Source organism: Anomalospiza imberbis, chromosome 20, assembly GCF_031753505.1.
Source record: "Anomalospiza imberbis isolate Cuckoo-Finch-1a 21T00152 chromosome 20, ASM3175350v1, whole genome shotgun sequence".
NCBI lineage: Eukaryota > Metazoa > Chordata > Aves > Passeriformes > Viduidae > Anomalospiza > Anomalospiza imberbis.
The window spans coordinates 1,393,795-1,414,193 of NC_089700.1; the positions used below are offsets into that span (position 1 = coordinate 1,393,795).

Consider the following 20,399-nt stretch of genomic DNA (forward strand, 5'->3'; position numbering starts at 1 on the left):
CACAGAATTACAGGATGCACTGAGTTGGAAGGGGCTCATCAGGATCATCCAGTCCAGCTCCTACAGTAAAGAGTCAAAAACCAGTTACCCCCAGGCTTCAAATGTAATTATGTTGGTTACAAAGAAAGAGCTAGGCTTTAATGTGCACTCAGAATCTGCCGAGTTGGAAGGGACCCATACGGATCAGAGTCCAACTCCTGCCCTGCACAGCACCATCCCCAAGAGTCACTCCATGCCCAGGGGTACTGTCCAAATGTGTCAGGATGGTGTTCAGGAAAAAAAAACCCAACTTTTTCAACTCAAATCTGTCTAACAAAACACAACTTCCATGAAGAAATAAACCACCAAAGGCTTTCCCTTATACCCCAGCATGTTGCTTTCTTTTAAAGTTTAAAAGTGTGAAATTACACAGGTTATTGGGAAGAGGCAACAAGGTGAATGGGGGTGACAAAAATTTCAAAAGAGGGAGAGAATTGGTAGGAGGCTTCCTTCCCCTCCCTAAACAAGCTTTTTTTCCTTTAATTCTTACTTTTAACCAGATTTATATGGCCCTGCAGCCCACGATAGCGACCTTCCCCTGTTGTTCCGCTGCTGTCTCCAGCTCCTCCTTCCGAGGGCTGAGGGACCGCGGACCAAGGCCCGGGGCCATCGTTCCGCGGCGCTGGCAGAGAAAGAGCCGCGTTTGGCGACTCATGTTATGGCAAGTAAATGAGCACGTGTAAACCCCAGCCTGTCGCACCTGCTCCTTTTCCCACTTCATTTTTCCATCACCTCAGGCGACACGTGAACTTGCAGACGGTGTGGGTTTTTTTTTCCGGCCTGTGCTTCAACTTGCTGCATTTCTCAAGATGTTTGTCAAGATGCCTTTATCAAAATGAATCCCAGCCTGGTTCCCACCCGAGCACCGCGCAGCTCGGACACACGAAGCGGGAGATGCCGAGACCCGCGGGGAGCTCGAGGCACGGCTGCTGCCTCTGCGCAGCCCGGCAGAAGAGCTCCGGGCAGGCAGGATCCATCCGAGGGTTAAAGCCGCCCAAACGGCCCCAAAAAGTCGCTTTCCCAGCCCGCCATCCCCCTCTAGTGCCGCCGCGGCGCCATGTTGGGCGGGCTTTCCCTCTCCCACACTGCCCTCTGCAGCTCCATCCCGGGCCGTGCCTGCGGGAGCCGAGGAGAAAAAACATAATGTAATATGAAATGAAATAAAGAGTCCTTATTGTATTAACAGAGGGCTATTCCGACCATTCAGGACAGACTGCTCAGGGCAGACCCACGTTGTTCCCCGGTACACCAACACCTCACAGGCCTGGCTGCCTCAGCAGCGGCGCAGGGCCTCGTGTGCATCTGACAAGAATCTCTCGTTTTCTTCTACAAAAATGCCAGATTCAGGCGGTATCAAATTGCACTAAAGATGCTCCACCAGTTCCTGCAAGCACATCAGCATCAGTCGTGTTTTGGTCCAGTATGGGACAGGTGCCCCAGAGAGCAGGGCTGGCCCACAGAGGAGCCCACACTTGCCTGCACCGGCTGTATTTTGTTAAGGAGATTCTCCAAAGCCACAGATTAGTACATTGCTGTAGTAGTCAGTGATGTATTTACTGCTGCAAAGCTCCAGATGCTCTGTAAGCCACAATAATACAGTTAAGTGGAAAATGAGTCATTTAAAACCATAATGACTATCATAGCATGACTCCGCTGACAACGAGCCCCAGCGATAACGCTGCGAGGTGGATGAGACGTGTTCGCCAGGGCTGCCAGTCAGAGAATCACAGAATGACAGAATCACAGAACCACAGAACTGACTAGCTTGGAAAAGACCTTTGAGATCATTAACTGACCTGTGACTCGACACCACTCTGTCACCCAGATCATGGCACTAAGTGCCACATCCAGTCTTTTCTCAAACACTTCCAGGGATGGTGATCCCACCACCCCTCTCGTCAGGCTGTTCCAATGCCCAATCACTCGTTCTGTCAGGCTGTGCCTTGGAGGCAGGCGCTGCTAGCAGGAGTCCCCCCGGTATCGGGGTGCTGAGGTGCCCTGCTCTCTCTGGGGTGTGTGGGTGCGAGCCCCCGTCTCCTCAGCACAGTTCTCCACCTCACTGCAGCTTGGATCATGGAATACACTGTTCTTACCCACTGCTCTGCCTCCCAGGAGAGCAGCGCTGCTCCCCAGGTTCGGGCTGTGAGGAGGCAGAGCTCAGTTCTCCTGCAGGCAGCCCCAAGTTCACACTGCAGTGCCCCGGGACCAGCTGGGCACTGGCTCCTCTCGGACACCTGCAGACACAGCAGTGTCCAGCACTTGCTGTGGGCAGTGTGGGGATGGGTGGTGTGAGGAGGGAGAGGAAGGCTCCACCAGCCCCCCTCCTCTGGCCAGACAGCAGCCGGAGTGATGTGGGCCATGCTCTGGTGCTCCTCGTGCCATGCGTCCCTTGTCCCTCGGCAGAGTCAGGAGAGCAGCACCAGGGAAGGGTTGGCTCTCCATTCACATGGCAAAAGCAGCGAGGGCAGAAAAGGAAAAACCAGAGCCAAGCTTTCTGCTGGTATGATGCAGCTCTGCATCACAGCTCTGGTGATTTTCAAGAAACCATTTTAATCTATGTCCTTAGAAAACCTGGAATTAATTTCTTTCTCCATCTCCAAATGAAGCAATTCTCTTGCTTAGTCCTTGGCTACTCCTTTCAAAAGCCAGGTAATGGGAAAAACAGATTGACAGACAGTGCTGACAGGACTTTGAAAAAGTCATAGAATAGAATTATAAAATCTCCTGAGTTGGAAGGGACCCACAAGGATCATTGAGTCCAACTCCTTGAGCTGACATACACTAACTCATTCTGTGTCTACTATTTGCTATAGTGAAGCATCTTTTATTCCCTTAACACAAGCACAACGTGCTTTGTTGCTGGTCTGTAGCACCATGCAATTTAAACCCAACTCTCCAAAATACAATTGCCTCTGTCGAGCGGAATGCTCTGGGTACGGAGCACTTCTAGTCCCTTGTATTAAATGTGACAAAGTAAGGTCACTCCTTAGTTAGCCTGAGCAACGTCTGCCCCTGCACCGCTGGGATTTCTGTCACTTACACAGGGGAACAGGAGAGCTCCTCACAGAGCAGACTCTCATAAAAACAATTTACAGCTACATTCACCTTGCCCAGAGCAGCAGAGCCGTCCCCTCTTCCAGCACAGCCTACACGTGTTTCAGGCTCTCTTTAACCACCCTCTTGCGGTACCGCTGTAGAACAACATCTTTTTCTAACAGGCTAAAACAAATCCAGTTCTGCTTCACTGTTCTAGGATTAATGAAGACAAGACTTTCCTTTTGGATGGCAATACCTGGACATTGTTTGATACCTCACCCTCTTTTTTAAAATCAAATTAACTAGAAACACATCATGGTAACCCCAAATACACTCAGGCCCCAAAACAGGGACTACTGAAAATCCTTAGAAGTTTATACTTGTCTTTTTAGTTGTCTGTAAAAGAAAAAAAAAAAAAATAAATCCCAAGCTTTTGATGCTAATGGAATTTCTGCTGCATAAACACACCACAATAAGACTGATTCAATGGAAACTATTGAAGGGCTTTGAAGATGCAAAGTAAAAGACAGATTTAATAAACATATTGTGTATTTGATAGGTAACATCTTTATGCAACGAACTGCTTCAATTCTTGCTTAATTATCTTGTCTTGAAGCAAAGATGATTGTACTGGGGGTGGATGGTTCCGTTCCTAGGGCTAAATTCAAGTTTTTCAGTAGAGAAACATAAATTCAACCAAGAAAAATGCTGCACTCAGAGTGAGTTTCAGCACTGAGCAATATGATGATCAAACAAGCCACATTAGGTGGTAAAATACAGCAAATCTGCCCTTAATAACCAGAATGACCACAGCCCTTATGAGCTATGGTCAATACTTGAACTACTTATCAATAAATAGGTAAAACCCATTCCTTCACAGGTAACTTTAGCAGTCTGAGATGCCACAATTTGTTAATATGGAGGGTTAAAAGTACTTTCTAAAACCGAAGGAGGAACTCAGAAATTCCTCATCTCTTGCCACCCTTGACTCTGCAATTTGCTTGATTTGGGCTTTTCTCTGTTCTCCAGTGACTCAGGCAGTAACCCAGCTGCCCGGGTCCCTGGTATTACACTGGTAACTCCGTGTTTGGGGTTCCTAGCAGCACTTTCCCTGTTTATAAAATGGGAATAATGCTGTACTGAAGTCTGTATTACCAGAACCACCAAACATCAGGCGGCAGCAAAACAGACGTGAGATTGCAGGGTGGCACCAGGATTTTATACTCTGCTCCTTGCTGGATTGAGCTTCTTCCCTGGTATTGCACCTGACAGCACATGTGCACTTTGATGTCCATAAATACCTGTTGCTGTATGCAGCCTCACAGTGCACAAATGAGGAGGGGGATCTATTTCAGGACCAGGAAATATCTTTGTGCTAACACGATTTCAGATCCAAGATACCAGAGGAAAAAGAAAGGGGTGTGACCCCAGCAGATACCAGCTGGGAACTTCCACCTTGCCCACAGGCAAAAACAGTCCAAGCCCCTCCAGCTGGAGACAGGGCACAGGGAGAACAGTCAGTCCTCACCTGCAGCTCTGCTTCTCCTTGGCTAACAAAAATGTGGAGTTTTTCCATGGCTAATTCACTGAAAACTTCGGTTTTAGTAAGACTTAATGAATTTTTGCACTACAGCTGCACTGGACAATGCTCATTTGCCCCAGTCAAGGGCACCAGTCGTGGTGCAAAGTAAGAGACAGACTGTGTCCCAAAGAGCTTCATGTAAGGAATGGCCAGGATTGAGTTTTTACATGTGCAGGAAGGATCTGATGGGACCAGGACATCAGCAGGGCGGGAGGCAGTCCCACCACTCGTTTGCATGCACTTCCCAACCAGCTGAGTTAGAGGCCAGCCTCCATGCAGAGTTCAGGCACAGTCACACTGCAAAGGCAATTCTGACCATTTCAGCTGGGATCATGCTCCAAATCACCTTCTGAAAACAAGAGCTGCCACTCCAAAGCTGGCAGGTGGAGTCCAAAGAAAGAAGTTGGTTTATCCAGCTGGGACTTAACCAAGCCACTGTGGCAATACCAAAACCCTGTGTAACTGGAGTCTTTGAACCGCTGCCCACTCTTCTTCCTTGCCAGAAACCAAGCAGCAAGCCAAGGAGCTCCTCTGTAAGTGCAGCACCACTGCTCTGTGACCTTGGTCCTTGTCCCAGAACCTTTCCAGAGTGTGAAGCTGTAATTAGAGTTCAAATCTGCAAGAGCCATGCTAAACATTTCCACAATGAGGCAGTCACAGCAAGTGAAAATACTTGCAGTAAAATCCTCCCCAGCCTCCATCTGCCTATCTTCTAGCCCAGCAAAGACTACAGTTTACATAAGCTCCTACAGGCAAAGGTAAAAAGGAACAGCAATCTACAATAGCTATGACTTTTGTAAAAAAAATCTGCAGTGTCTATTGCTGCCTCTGATAAGATGTAGCTGTCCTAGGCCATGAAAAAGAACAGGACTGGTAAAGATGGGAGCAGTAAGGTATGAAAAGCAGAAAACCAGGCTGGAGCTAAGTCTTAGTAAGGAAAACCAAAGATCAAAACATAGGAAGTTAAAAAAGAAGGGACCAAGCATGGCAGAAAACAGACAAAGTACTGAGAAACAACTGCTAGGACTGTTTTCAAAGATTCCCTTCCTATACACTGCATTTGGCATCTCAACTAGTGATAAGAAGCTGCTAAGTGGAAAATTAGTTGGAATTGGGAAGGTGGGACTTGAAAACATAAAGCAAAGTCCTGGTTGCTATAAGCACACTGAGGGTTTTCTATGATCAAAATCTCACACAACCTAGAGAATTCATACCCTTATGACTCATTTCATTCCCACAGATGGTATCTGGCATGGTCTTTAAATGAAGTTCATTTCTTAAACACAAGTGAATTAAAAAATAGAAGATTTAAGACAAATGTCCTGAATGGAAAACCCTTCAAAAAAGATCAAATTGTCAATACCTGCAAGCCAACATCCCTGTATCAAACTTCTGAAAAGCAGTGAATGTACCTGAGGAAGTTTAAAAGCATTAAAAATCTTGTTTTGTCTCTTACTACACCTTTCAGGCACATTCCTCTGAGCATCACTGTACAAGAAGACTTGATATGTGGATCTTCAAAGGCGTGGAGCACTTAAATTGAATTCAAAGGGACTGAAATGCCTCGATGCTTTCTGGGACTCTGGGAGTGAGGGCTCATTGGCTTAATTGGGAATTAAGGACCATCAACAGGAGTTTGCTCAGCACCTGGGAGGACAAGGATCAGAGTCTGGACAATAAAGACGATGTTTCTTTCCTCCTGAAGACACTGCCAGAGCTGTCAGGCTCCTCTGCCAAGGATGAGATGAGCCTGGAAGATGATGCTCTCAATCAGACCCTGCCTCGTGGGGCCTCTCTCGCTGGCTCCAGTAGTTACCATCCTCCTGTGGCCATCCAGTAACTCAGGTTTTTAGTGATGTGCATCCAGCAGACCAAGATTATGGTCTAATTAAAATCTAATCCAAGTAGGGTGTTAGTACATTTTAAAGAATCTGGACAAGCCAAGGATCTGGTCTCCTTTTTGTTGCTTCTCCCCTGATAGCTCTAACGATTTCAATAAGGTGGCTTATGAAAGCTTGCCATTTCCTTTACAATTTTAGCAGCTACTCCTTCTGAACAAAACCCCACTGCTGGGAAAAAGGACTTCCTCCCCATAGCAACGATGGGGTACTGCACACAAAGAAGCACCTAGCAGTTTAGTTCACATTTTTTAATAACATGGCACAATTTACATTACACAAGTCTTCGCTGAGGAGGAAACATGCTGAAGATTGAGAGCCGCTTCACTTTTCTGTTCACATAGGATCTAGAAAGGACTTTATTACATACAGGATAAACAGCAAAAAGGTTTGTATATAACAATCTCTTTACAATACTGAAAGCTACCACTACGGTTCCAGTGTACATATTCCTCAGGGTTGGGACTTTTTTGTATTTTTCCTTTTGTTTGTAAAAAAAAAAAAAAAAAAGAAAAAAAAAAGAAAAAAAAAAGAAACACTGCACAACATCTGGAGTTCACAAAAATCTGAAGCTCACAACTAAACCTTCAGTTGACTACTAAAATAGATCTCTGATCATTAGAAACAACTGTTTGTAGTTAACTTTTTTCTTTTTTTTTCTTTTTTTTTGCCAAAACAGGGTAACAACTTCAGATAGCACTTTAATACACTAGAAGACCAATGGAACTAATTTTATTTCATACATATATTTTACAGTCCAGTAGACAAGATATTGAATTCTCTCTGATAAAGTCATATTCTCTCCAAATATTTAGACAAGAAACTTAACACATTATAAAAAAGTGTGTTATGAAAAGACAGATTTCAGAAGATTGATGCATATTTTTAAAAAGGACCGTGTTCTTCAGGTTATTTCATGTCTTCTATGATTAGGGAACAACAAGGCTGACCTGTTAACTATTCACAGACTTTATTACCAACTGAAATACAACAAATTCCATTATGAAATCTGCAGCAGAGTTCATTAATTAAACTACTGATCCACAGTGAAAACATATCCATCATTTAGAAAAGTATTCACTTTCTTGTAGGATTTGTTTCCATGTAGTTAAAAATCACTTAACACAAAAGAATATGTGTACAGATAAAAATGACACACTGGCAATAAAACCAGACATGAATGGCTATAAGCAGATGTTCTTCCCAAAATAAATTTGACATGTTAAGTGACAAAAGTTCTGGAAAATCTCCAGCATTCCATTATTACCATTTAACCCAGATTAATATGACTGAAACCCAATCTGCCATGACTCCGTATCAGTGATCACAGAGCACTAACCCTGACACCATCCAAGGGACACGCGAGCTACAGTGACCTCAGCAGCCTGATGCAAGGGTTCACACAGAAAACTACACCTCTGAAGGGCTGTTTCTTCATCAAAACAAGAGAAGTAGGCTTCCATTAGAAATGAGCTTGTTCAGGGAAAATATGACTTTAATTATGTTGTGTGTTGAAAAGGCTCCTTTGAGTTATAAAGGCTTTTGTGAAAAGCCTTAAAATTCATTGCATAGTTGAAGGGGTTTAGCTGTCTATAACAATATAAGTAACACAGCATAAGCAGACTGTGTTGATCAATATTAAGTTTGCAAATAGCACAGTTTAAGAAGTATTAATGTATTATGTTACTTAATTTTATCTATTTACATTTGTACAAAGTAAAGCTTTCATCTTACCCTTTTTGCATATATGAACCATTAATCCATGAAGCAATCTTTTTACATAAATATCTACAATTGACTTCACTTCTGGTTTGAAAGAGCTTTGTAGGGTTGACATTGGTGGTGGCTTGTTTCTAGTCAAATCACTCAGACTGATGTCTTGTTCTTCAGTTCAAATTTTGAAATTTTTAAACTAGAAATAAAATAGAGTAGGAGACACGAGGAGCATATGGACTTGGCTAAAAGATCTGGAAAATTTCAACATATAATATACAAAAAAAATCATTTCAAAATCTTTGCACTCAGGTCTATACATATTGTACAGTGGGTCACATCCCCAGTCTGTATCAATGACTAGTAAGAAGGTCTTTATATTATGTTCATTTACAAGGTTTTTGTCCCTCTTGCTCTGGTTTTCATTGAGTCTCACTGCTTATCGAGCTTCGATGTCCTTGAGGGTGTGAGAGGGAGGCCTCTCTCTCATCTCTGTGGACAGAGGAGTAGTCCTTCTGGGAGAGCCGGGCCGGGGGCCCAGCGTGGAGATAAGAGGCGGAGGGGCACTGAGAGCTGCTGTGGGGGGAGTTTTATTGAGGAGGCCGTTCTGGTGTCCCGTGGGGGGACTGACACGGGGGTAGTGCATGCTGGGCAGTCCTGGCGTGAGGAGGCCGGGGTGGGGCAGGTGCCCGTCCAGGGCGGCGGGGTGCACCGAGTGCAGGCGCGCGTGCTCGTAGTCCTCGCGGAGCATGTGCAGCCGCTCCCGCTCGTCCAGGTGGGTGCCCCTCTCGTGCTCCCGGCGTGGGTCCACGGACAGAGGGTGGTGGTGGTGGTGGTGGTGGTTGTAGTCGTGAGGTTCCCGATCCCTGAATGACCTGTCTGCTTCATACAACCTTGGCGTAGAGAGGCGATGGAGGGGGTCATTTCTTAGCAAAAAGTCTCTGCCCAGGGGGTCTCTCCGATGAATATCCAGCTCTCTGTAGGGATCTCTCAAGGGATCTCTCATTGGATCCCAGTGGAAAGAAGGATAGGGGAAGCGTTCTCCACCAGGAATTGGGCTAATTCCCATAAAAGGGGTCATCATGCGAGTCCTGTCCAGGCCACTGATGCTGTTCATGTGATGTATACCAGTCACACCTACAGTCATGGGCATGGACACTAAAGGACTTGGGTGGACGTTGGATGTGGATATAGGTGGTGGCTGATCAGATGACCTATGAGTCTGAGGTCCCTCAGGCTGAACATCATGGTCTTCCTTTCGCTCTTCCTTCACCTTGACTTCGTTGCTTTTCTTCGGGTTATCGTACGCCGGCTCGTTCTTCCTGTCGGCCTCGCGGTTGGAAGTGCTGTTAGGCCTGGTGCTCTCCACAACGGGGGGCCTGGCATAGGGGGAAGGAACCCTGGGCATTTGCTTAGACTCTTCCACCACTCGGCTTTCATGGCTCAGGCCTTCTTTCTCCGAAACATAGCTGTCCTTCACCTTGTGCTCTTCAACATTAATTTCCTTCCGAGATTCGGAGTGATCCCTCTCTCGTTCTTTGGGTTTCTCTTTTTCTCGAACCTCGGGATTCAGATGGCTCCTGATCTGCTCACTTGAGCTGCGGTTATGTCCGAGGGAGTTTACTGGATGGATAGGTGCTGGCGAAGGATGGCTGGAGTGTCTTTTCTCAATGCTCTCCCTACAAGAAAGAGAAGTGTGAAATGAAGGCATGAGAAGCTCTGCAAAGAAAACAAAGCATCAGAGTGCCTGGCTTTCTACTCATGGCTTTGCAGAGAGCTGGTGACGTGCACCAGCAAATGTACTGTGTCTCTGGCACACCCAAAACTCCAGAAGAACATCCCATCTCTACACTTGGCCTATTCTGTTATCGCAGCAGCAGCAGACCTCCAAAGCTGCTCTGTGAAGAATCTGATTGAGACCTCAAACAAGTCCACAGAAAGCTCCCATGGGAATCTAGCTCTAGGATGTGTATTTCAAAGACAACGACTTTAAATGTTTGCAAAGAAGAGAGAGAAAAATAAAAAACATACTCATTTCATCCAAAATGTGAGGCAATTAAATACAAATTACATGGTTAATAGTACTCTACCTACTTATTCTATTAAGAATACATTTGGGAAAACAGATTACTATTTTTTCAAATTACTTTTAAAAACATTTCCAAACCTTTGTACACTGCTAATTTCTCTCCTACACTCTCTTCAAATGTCTAGTTTTTTGTAGGAATATAAAAAGGTAAAAGACTTTAGAAAGTGTAGAAAGGCCCTAGAAAGTAGACATAAAGCTGAGAAAGGCTGGGAAATTTCTAAACCTTCTCATGAGAAAGCTAGGAAGTTAAGAACCAAGTGAATACATTGATATTTATCATAAGGAACAAGAAAGAACAAGAATTTATTCATAGCTCAAGATGTGAAAAGTCTTAGACATATGCTTTGCAAAGACAGAAAAAGTTTCTATCTTAAATAATGAATTATTGTGTATTGTTTGAGGTTCACAGAAGTCCTTTTGTTAATGTTAAACCCACGTGGGTCTTTTTCTTATTGCTTAGAGTATAATGACTTTACACCTTTTCTTTTATGCTGTTGGTTCAAAGAATATGTAGAAAAAGGCTTTGCATGGGCTGCCATCTTGTCTCTGATCTGTGTTTGCATGGATGTTGTTATTTTCCTGTGTCTCTTGCTTTTTGCTTGTATGATGCAGACAGATAATAAATCCTAAGTCTGCAGCCAGTCAGGGTCCCATCCTGTTTGTGAGACACGGACTGATTCGGCAGCTTTTCAATTTACTTTTCACAATTCCATTTACTTCAAACTGAGACAAATTCCTTTCAAGTATCACCAGTACTGATGTTGCCAAGCCAGCCCTCTGACAGGGAGACACTTCCCTGAGTGTGCAGTGACCCTCAGTGCAAGTGTTTAACAGAGCTGCCCACCACACAGATTTTGTGCCAACCTCCTCAGCAGAGGTAAGTCTGCTCTGTCCATCCATCCTTCAGCCTGGCTCTGAAAACATCATGCCTGGAGTCAGCTGCTTCTCAGATGACCAACCCTTCCCAGAAAATACTGTGAATTCATTCCATCTTTCAAACCTAGTTATGGTGCACAAAAGATCGGGGAATTATTGGCTGGCATTGAACAAAAATCTAAATATAGAAATAGGTTCCATACCAATTATTTTCAGGAAGTAGTGTTGACCAGGAGTTGTTATGGGCAATGCTAAGTGAAAAAGCTCTCCCATTTAAAACTAATCAAATTCACAAGGTGAATCTAATCTCTCAGTTCCAATGATTTTAACCTCTTAGCAATTTCAATTGACCTCTGAGTTGGAGTCTCTCTATAAACATAGCTCCACATATTCAGTGCTGGACATGTGCTGTTTGCTGAGCATGGAAATTCTGTTCCACGTGCCATGAGGGACAATGTGCTGTTAAAGGCAACAATTATTTATGGCCAGAAATGAAAACACAAGAAGTTCCACCTCAACGTAAGATAGAACTTCTTTCCATTGAGGGTGGCAGAGCACTGGAACAGGATGCCCCGGGAGGTCTCTCTGAAGACAAAATCCACCTGGCACGTTCCTGTCACCTGCTCTGGATGGCCTTGCCTCAGCAGGGGGTTGGAGTGGATGATGTCCAGAGGTCACTTCCAACCCCAGCTGTTCTGGGATTCTGTAGGAAGGGTAAGCAGTGTGGCCTCCCCTCAGCTCCAGCTGACAAGGTGTCTCTCTGGGTGCTGGTGTCACCTGAAGCCTGGGACACGCCAGCAAGTGACACTCTGGGCAAGATCAGCGGATCTGACTGCGGAAGGGCAGCCCGGAGAGTGATTCCAAGGTGAACACTTGCTCCTTCACCTGTACAATTTCTGCTACCTACTTCTTTTGCTGAACTGTGTAAGATTTGTACCTCTGGGTACTTTTGGGCAGTGAAACTGCAGCAAATGCAGAAGAAAATGCATGGGAGAAGGAAACTCTCATTCTAATGTCACCAGGTGCATCTTTTGCTGTGTCTAGACTGAACTGCTGAAACTGTCATTTCATGGGCCATGTCTGAGAGACCTCCAAAGTCCAGAATGTGACTCTTGAAAACACTTGCAAGACAGAGCATCTGATAGCAGCCCTGCCTCATCTGCACTGTCCAGCACTTCACTGCTTGGGATCAGGTGCTGCCTTCATTCAATGGGACATGAACAGTCCAGAAATTGCATCCTGGCTCTAATTCCCTCCACTTGCTTTCCACCAAGAGTTGAGGCATTTAACAGCTTTCAGATCGGGGCACAGGGAGACCAAGTCAAGGCCCTCCAGTGAAGGATTCTCAACATGAAGGTCCAATTCTTTTACTTTGCTGGGAAAACACTGGCTTGTGGGCTCTGCAATACCTAATCTTTTATTTATTTTGCTCATGGGACTAGTTCAGAGGGTACCCTTAATTGTTTTATTTCCCTAGGAAAGCTCACTCAGTCCTTTTGTTGATATTTAATCTATTTTCCGTATAATTGATGTACTTTAAATTACATATAAAATTTAGAAAAAATAACAGCTGTTTTCTGTAATTAAGGAGAAATATATGTGCAACCAAAATGACAAATTCCTTTGCCAGTGTCATCGTATTCAGTGACAGTGTTGGTAACATCTCAAGAGGCTCCTGATTATCCAACTCATTTAAGTGGGCTGCACATAGTCCAGTGGACAGAGTAGGAATAACTTTTTAATCCTCAGATTTGTCAAGAGCTCCTTAGGTTGAATATCAGAACAGCTCTAAGCCACTGCCTCCACAAAGAAGAAAAGTTAAAATCACATTATCCAATGAACTTATTACCAAGTAAGAGAAGTTCTGAGGCTGTGTGCTACACTGAAAAATATTGAATTTCTTATGCTGAGGTGTGTGCCTCATTTTTATTGACTGAAAGGTCAACAGATTCTTTGTTGGTTTGATTTAATGCTCTAGGATTGCAGACCCTTAAATGCCATTTTAATTATACTGGAAGTGTTCAGTGACACCTTTTAAACAAAATACCACTGAGAAGGAACAAATCTTGCTTTTCACATTGCTATTTTTACTCTTTTTTTTTTCCTCTAATGTTGGGCTGGAATAAAAGTCTTTAAAAAAACCTCTCCACAACTGCAATCAATCCCAGAATCCCCTTAGCTGGAAGGGACATGCAATGTTCCAGGAGCAATCAGGGCTCTGCAGTGTCACTCCCAGCCAGGAAAGGGTCACTGCTGCAGTTCTGTGCTCTGGGCTGTCTGAGGGATTCACCTGTCTCAGCCTGGGAGGGGCTGTGGTGCACAGGCCATGCAGCTGATCCAAGAGGAGCCACCAGGGATCTCTACTCCATCCAACACCAACCTTAGGTGGGGAGCTCCAAGCTCAGAGGGACCTTTCCACTGCAGGCAGGAGTTGAGGTCAATGCTTTTGGCTACCTGGGCCATTTCTGGGTTGGTATGGTTAGACCCTTAATGACCAGATGATTTTGAGATGAAATCAAACCTCCGGGTGTGAGTCCCAGCACTTCCTGCTTGAGCAGATTAATTTCAAATAGATAACAGAGCTTGGGACCTCAACTAGAAAGCTCTGTGCTCACCCCACTGGCTGCCACTGAATGGTAAGGAGGAGGCAGGAGAGGCTCTCAACTCCTCAGGTGTTCTCTCCACAGGGTTCTCTCCCACAGCTCTGGGAAGGGATTCTCAGCCTCTCCTCACACAGCCCACAGTGTGAACATGCTGCAAAGTGCCATGTCCCATCCCACAGAGCTGGGCACACAGCAGCGCTGCAGGGTGAAACCAGGACTGCACTCACTGCAAGCTGGAATTGTGCACAAGTATGAGGGATGGATGATGCTTACTGCTAAGATCTCAAATTACTGAAAAGGAATATGTTCTGAGCTATGATATGGAGTTCAGGCAATGCCAAAGCAGCTTGCAAGGAATGTTTTCAGTAAGGGATTTTCTTTAGCAAAACACTTCATGAGAAAACAACAAAACAGCAATGAAAATAATCACATAATTCTACAGACTACCCAAATCATAGTAACTAAAATGCTTTGCCATTCAAGCCAGTAAAGTTACTCACATGCTTTAGCCTTTTGCAGGACAGAAAACCCAATTTGTAACAGCAATTTCTTTTGAAGCATTAACATCAGACATGAAAATAATGAAGCTATGCTACCAAACAGAAAATATTCCAAATGGAAAATGTAGGTGAAAAGATCTGTAGTTCGCCTTTCTTTTAGAACAACGTAGAAAAACTCTTACATGTAGTTTTAGAATATCTAATGTGTTAGCATAACTTCTTTTAGAAAAGGCTACTAATGCGTATCTTTGGGTTAGTGACAGAGAAGTCAGAAAAGCACATCTCCTAAATATTATTTTAGATTAAAATATTAGAAACAAATTGCCATTATGTAGTAATGTGCAAACTTAACAGGAAAGCCATTAAGCCACAACTGAAAAAGCTGAAATCAGCCTCTCTACAGTTTTCAAGGAAGGCATGACACTTGCTGAACGGCAAATTCTTATAAATTTGGTACTTCAATGTTAAGAGGAATTTTTACTGCGTTAACTGAATAATGGGAACAGTCCTGACAAAAAAATAAATATGACCAGGTTTTACTTTCCATTAACCCTTCCCAGCCTGGACATGTGAGCATGCAAGTCCATGCAAAACACTGAATAGAAACTGTGTTGGAAGGTGTGTTAACAGCAGTGCAAGTGTAGGGGCTTCTTTGAGGGGAAAGAAGGTGCTTTTCATGAACTGCATGCTCTGAAGCTTGTATTGGTTTTGGCACATGACATTCCTGGTGCATTTCAGTCTTCTTAGCTCACACCTTTAGCACTGGTCCCTCTGGTCAGGCTGTTTTTTGAGGAGGGAGGAAGTGTTTTGCAGACAAGGTCTGATTTACAAGGTTATTTAAGTATTTGAAGGTGCAGATAAGCATCTGATGATAGACTTCAGAATCCTTTCTTCCATCCTGTCAGGCACTACCTCCATGTTAACCCTTCAAGAGACCTATGACAATGTGACCCACAAGGTAAGAGTGGGTGGGTCTGATTCTATTCCCACTTGACACTGCCTGAATTGGGCTCTAGCAAAGCTCCTTCAGGTGAAGTGTGTGGTGCAAGTGGGAAGAGAAACCTTGCAGAGGGGAACACCTGAGCTGCAAACCTGACTCTTCCATGGTGCCACCCTGGGGACAGCTCCAGGTGTGCCTCTGGTGAAGCTCTGGGTTCACAATGTGCCAGGCTGGGGAGGGTTAAAAGCGGAACGGAGCCCCAAGCTTTGAACTAGACAATTCTTGGAAGTGTTCTTTCGTACCTTTCTTTGTCATCTTTACTAACAGATGAGTCTCGTTTATCTACATCTCTATCTCTGTCATGAGCTGCAGCAGATGAACTGCGCTCCAGCTCTCCTGGCTTCAGCCAGGGCGGAGGGGTCGGGAACGAAGGAGGAGTTCGGTGCAGTCGGTTCCAGGGCTCGTGAGGGTTGCTAAAGCTCTGCATACTGGGGCCATCCTTGTGGCCGAACATTGAGTTGGGTGCTGAAATGGTGAAGTGGAAAACAAAAAGGTTTAAGAAAAAGGTATGCTCTAGTGAAGGTACTTACCAAAACAACTTTTACAGCACTCAGAGTTAAAATGAATACATATTATTGGGAGCTGGAAAAGGAAAGGAAATTAACAGAGATTCATTAGAGGGTCTCATTCCTAAAAATGGGCAGGCATCTGACAGCTCTTTTAATCGGAAAGGGAAATGCTGTGGATAAAATTGACAAGGGATGAAGGAGTAAGATAAAAGTGACAACGATCCTTATTCCAAATGTTTTGGAGACATCAGGAAATGACTGTTATAGGGACTATAAGTAATGGAACTTGTTACATTTGATCCTGAACCAAAATAAAATAATATGTGACCAAAATCATGCCAGATTTGAAGTATGAAGAAAGAGAGTGACTTTTAAAAAGATGATTTTCTGTGACTGGCTAAATTTAGAGAAATGTTGATGAACCTGGACTAGTAAATGCAGGTTAGTGATCTTTTCCAGGCATATGGCCTGAATTACTGGTGAGGAAGGAAGAAAAAAGTCACCATCCACAGCTCCCTAGCTGCACACGTTATTTACTTCTGAACATGCAACAAAACCATGGGAAATTTCAAAAGCACTCAAAGGCTCTTTTTTTTTTTAATTAACACTGTAATTAATGATAACATTTAGCACTAGGTTGAACCCAAACTATTAAGCAATTAACAGAGTATGATTTACTGACAACTGGAAAAGGTCGCTTTCCAAATTCCCATCTTTTAGTGGTAGGTGATGTAACCAACCAGTACAAAAGAGAGCCAAGAGTCCCCTCAGTGGCCCTGGCGAGCTGCAGAGCAGGGAGGGCCAAGGCCCAGGTACTCACTGACTGTGGGGTTCCCGAGCCCTCCGAAGGCGTTGCTGCCCACGGCGGTGAGGCCGCTGAACGACGCCGGCCGGTTGAAGGGCTCTGCAAACCAACACAAACAGCTGAAACCCCTGAGGCTGCCAGCTCCCATCCAGCACCGCTGTGGCACCCTCCTGCACCCCAGCTGTGCCCAGCAGTGCTGGAACAGCATCCCCCACACACAGCAGGGTTCTGAGGGGCTGGGACACAAAACACTGGCTTTGTTCCTGGCCATACCCATGGCATCATCTACTAAAAAACTCCCTCTTAAAGAAAATCAAGATGTTAAAATGGACATGATACTTCATTTGAAACCTGCAAACATCTCTGGTTTTACTTCCTTTCATTTCCTTTCTCAGGAAATGTCCCTTGCTAGTCAGACTATCATTAACTCTGGCAACTGTGTTCCAAACACCTTCAGGCCATGTCTTCTAAACCAGAGTCAGGGTACAAAAAAATGTCCTGATCCACTGTCATGCTGGCCTGAGCATTCTGTGATTCCCTTGGTGTTTATTGCTAATACTACACAAAAAAGTAGTATGGACTGAAAAATGCTGGAACTATTTTTTTAGTTAATGCATACAGGCAACAGGAAAATCATATAAAGCAAATTCTCTCTTTATTTTGGAGTAGTCTAATAATTTTGATTAAGTAATTTCTGATAAATATCAGCAGAGAGAAAAAAAAGCCCAAGGCCAGTATTTTCCATAGGCAGCAAAGTGCAGAATGATAAACCTGCTTTGTGTTTGCTGTACCAGTTTGGTGACCCTCCCAAATCCTTCCCCATGCAAAATAAGATGTCAATTTAAAGTCTTGGTCTTGGATGCCCCCATAAGGAGCAGATCACCTTATTACAAAAGCAATAAGCTAGAAAGGAAATAACAACATCTGGTAACTTGGATGGTTCTGGTTTTTAATGTGTATTCACCAGTTTTCACTAACTGACACATGAAGCCTGATCACTAGATTTTAAAGCTATGTTTCCTATTCACTTTAATGGAAAAACAGATATCTAAGTAGGAGTTAGGAAAATAAACATTTCTGTGATCCAAAGCCTTGCCCTTAAGGCATTTTTTGACTGGTTCTAAGTATAATTCAAACGAAATCCAGCCAGCCCTCTCACTCTGCTCCTCTAATGTCCAGAAGTATTTCAAAACACAGTCAATGACACTTTTCTGTGTATTTTACAACTTCTACCCGGGTAAAGGCTAAAATGAAACAGCTAACTTGTGCCATTTGTAAAGGTTAATAAGCAGAACACTCCGAGTGTCTCCCCACAGGAAGTCTGTCATTCCTCAGTGGTCAATGTCTGTGCTGTATTCCCCCCGAGCTGAGAGAGCACGTACCTAAGTGAGCAGCAGGGTTGAGGAAGTTGCTGTGGTGGGGTGGTGGGCCAAAAGGGGTCCCGGCTGGGTGCCCCCCACCTGCCAAAACAAAGCAAAAGGGGTCAATTCCCAGCAAAGGCTCCGAGAGGGACTCGCTGTGCTCTGGGCTGTCCCTTCTGTAACAGCTCATGTGAGCTGACATTGCTGTGCCCTGCATGGGGCTCACAGGATCCTATGCAAAGAGCAGCTGCTTTTCCAAACAGAAATACCTAGTTAGAGGATAAGGGATGCAGGGGAATGAATGTTTCAGGTCAGAAACAAAAAGGAAATGCATGTGAAATACACCTTATTTCCAACATCTCAAATCCACGATGCATGAGACATCACTCTGTGAGGAAATGTTCCTTCATTTACTACCTGTGCAGTGTTCCAGCAGGTCGGGCTTTTTATAAAAGCATACAGGATAATTTTAAAATATTTATCAAATAGACTAATAGCCCCTGGCATGTCTTGCAGAGAGTTTGTAAGCCAAAGCATATGGGAAATTCATGGCAAGGATCAGCATTTTAATGAGCAAGGAGCACAAAGGGGATTTCACTTTCAGTACTCACTGGCTGTGGAGAAGAGAGTTGATGGCCGAGCCAGGTCATGGGGGTGGTGGATGGCTCCAAAAAGGCTGGGGCCTGGTGGCCTGCTCAGAAATTCTGGTTTCAAGCCGAAGTCCAGCTTGTGTGGATCAGACTGCATCTGTTTCTGAAATGGAAAACAGGACTTGGAAGAGACTGTCTGAAAAGGTAACAGCAAAAGGCACTTCCAGAATGATGTGGGTAGAGCAGCCCATTCATACTGATGTTTTAACAAGAATATTGGCTTTTAGGACCCCGAGCACAGGTGCACAGCTGTTTTCCTGGAAGGGAGATCTAAGGCAAAGGGGGAAAAGCTCAGGCTCCTCCGTATTTCTGGCTAATTTCACCAGTGTTTTCACATATGCTCACACCCACCCCTCCAGAGTGTTCAGCACAGAGCTGCCTTCAACAACAAACATAAAACTCTCTGAAAAGGCCTCAGACACTTGCTGAGCTGTAAGGACAGGTCTGTCCCACAATAATAAATGGGAATGTCAGCTTGGCCCTGGTCCCTGCTGGCAGGGGTGCTGAAAGACCAGACACGGACACCAGAAACACTCATTTCCAAGGGAAAGCTGCCACCAAGAAATGCTGGATGCAAAGCATCCTCCAGTGCCCCTCAGCCTGATGAGGGGCTGAAAGGAAGCAGAGTGCAGAGCAGGAGTGGTCGAGTCCCACTCTGACAGGTCCCACTCCACACTCAGTGCTGCATGTCTTTATTTACATGTGTTAAAGTCAGCAGCCTCCCTCTTGTGAGGGGAATTTGCTGAGGCAGCTGCATTGTGGGTGATAAGTGGATGAAGGATGTGCTCCTCTTTGTGCCACATCCTCGTTTCAGTGGTGCCCACTTCAGTAGTTTTATAGAATGAAGGAAGAAAACCAAATTCCCAATTACCTGTGCTGCCAGAACTCCCTAAATGCAGATTGCTGATTAATGCGCAGGGCAGCTGAAAGGATTTATAAATGGGTAACAAGGAACCGGGAGATCTTAACAGTAGTTGTGGAGCAGGCTGTGCTTTATAAATCAGTATTTAATACTGTGCCAGCCCCAAGTACAGACTATTACAATGATATAAATATGCATATTAAAAAGTTATGATCAAATTAATGTGCATGCCTTGTAGCTGATTTTCAAGTGCTAGAAACATGTCTCTGTAGTCACGAGAACAAAAAAAAAAGAAAAAAAGCAGAAAAACAAGGAAAAAAAAAAAGGGAAACAAAGGCATTATCTATGTCTGGAGATAATGGCCTGCAAGAATACTGAAACTGCAAAGGTGGCCAAGTCAAGGTCAAGTCTTTTAAAGAAGTAACATTGAAGTGCTTTAATAGTTAAAAGGCATTCAGAAAATACAAATGCCTCAGTTGAAGCCTGTGTGCCAGATTTTTATGCTGTGAACTCTTTTTATTCTTTTTTAACAACCGAGTTATAAACCCCTGACAGGCATTACTCAGAATAGCAAAAGCTGGCTGAAGCTTTAATTGCAGCCATATGAATGGTGCTGCTCTAAATAATGAACAAATCCCCTGTCTGAAGAGGAACAGGAATACCATGGATGTGTTAAAAGCTTCCTGAATGTGTTGGTTTACCTTAAAATAGTACCAGGGAAATGGTCAGATTTCTTTTCTCCCCAGCTGCTGTTCAGGAGAGCAGCCCCTGGATGCCAATCCTTCCTAATGTATTTCCAGAAAATGTCTAACACCTGAGCATGGTGCCCACAAAAATCAATGTAAATGTCTGCACTGCTCTTAGATCAGGCTGTAA

The 20,399-nt window shown here is 44.3% G+C and overlaps 1 protein-coding gene across 9 annotated transcripts in view; it reads right to left on the reverse strand.

Moving 5' to 3' along the window:
- Window positions 1-6,883: 6,883 nt before the first annotated feature.
- The window catches only part of AUTS2 (activator of transcription and developmental regulator AUTS2), a 785,653-nt gene continuing 772,137 nt past the window's right edge, over window positions 6,884-20,399 (reverse strand). For 8 of the 9 annotated variants that reach the window (XM_068210119.1, XM_068210121.1, XM_068210118.1 and 5 more), the window contains 5 exons: window positions 18,623-18,764; window positions 18,033-18,110; window positions 16,666-16,749; window positions 15,579-15,801; window positions 6,884-9,947 (listed from right to left, as the gene is read on the reverse strand). In XM_068210119.1, the coding sequence (XP_068066220.1) occupies window positions 8,708-9,947; window positions 15,579-15,801; window positions 16,666-16,749; window positions 18,033-18,110; window positions 18,623-18,764 (1,767 nt within the window). In that variant the 3' untranslated portion in view covers window positions 6,884-8,707. The remainder of the gene's footprint in view (window positions 9,948-15,578; window positions 15,802-16,665; window positions 16,750-18,032; window positions 18,111-18,622; window positions 18,765-20,399) is intronic. The other variant, XM_068210126.1, reaches the window with a different exon arrangement.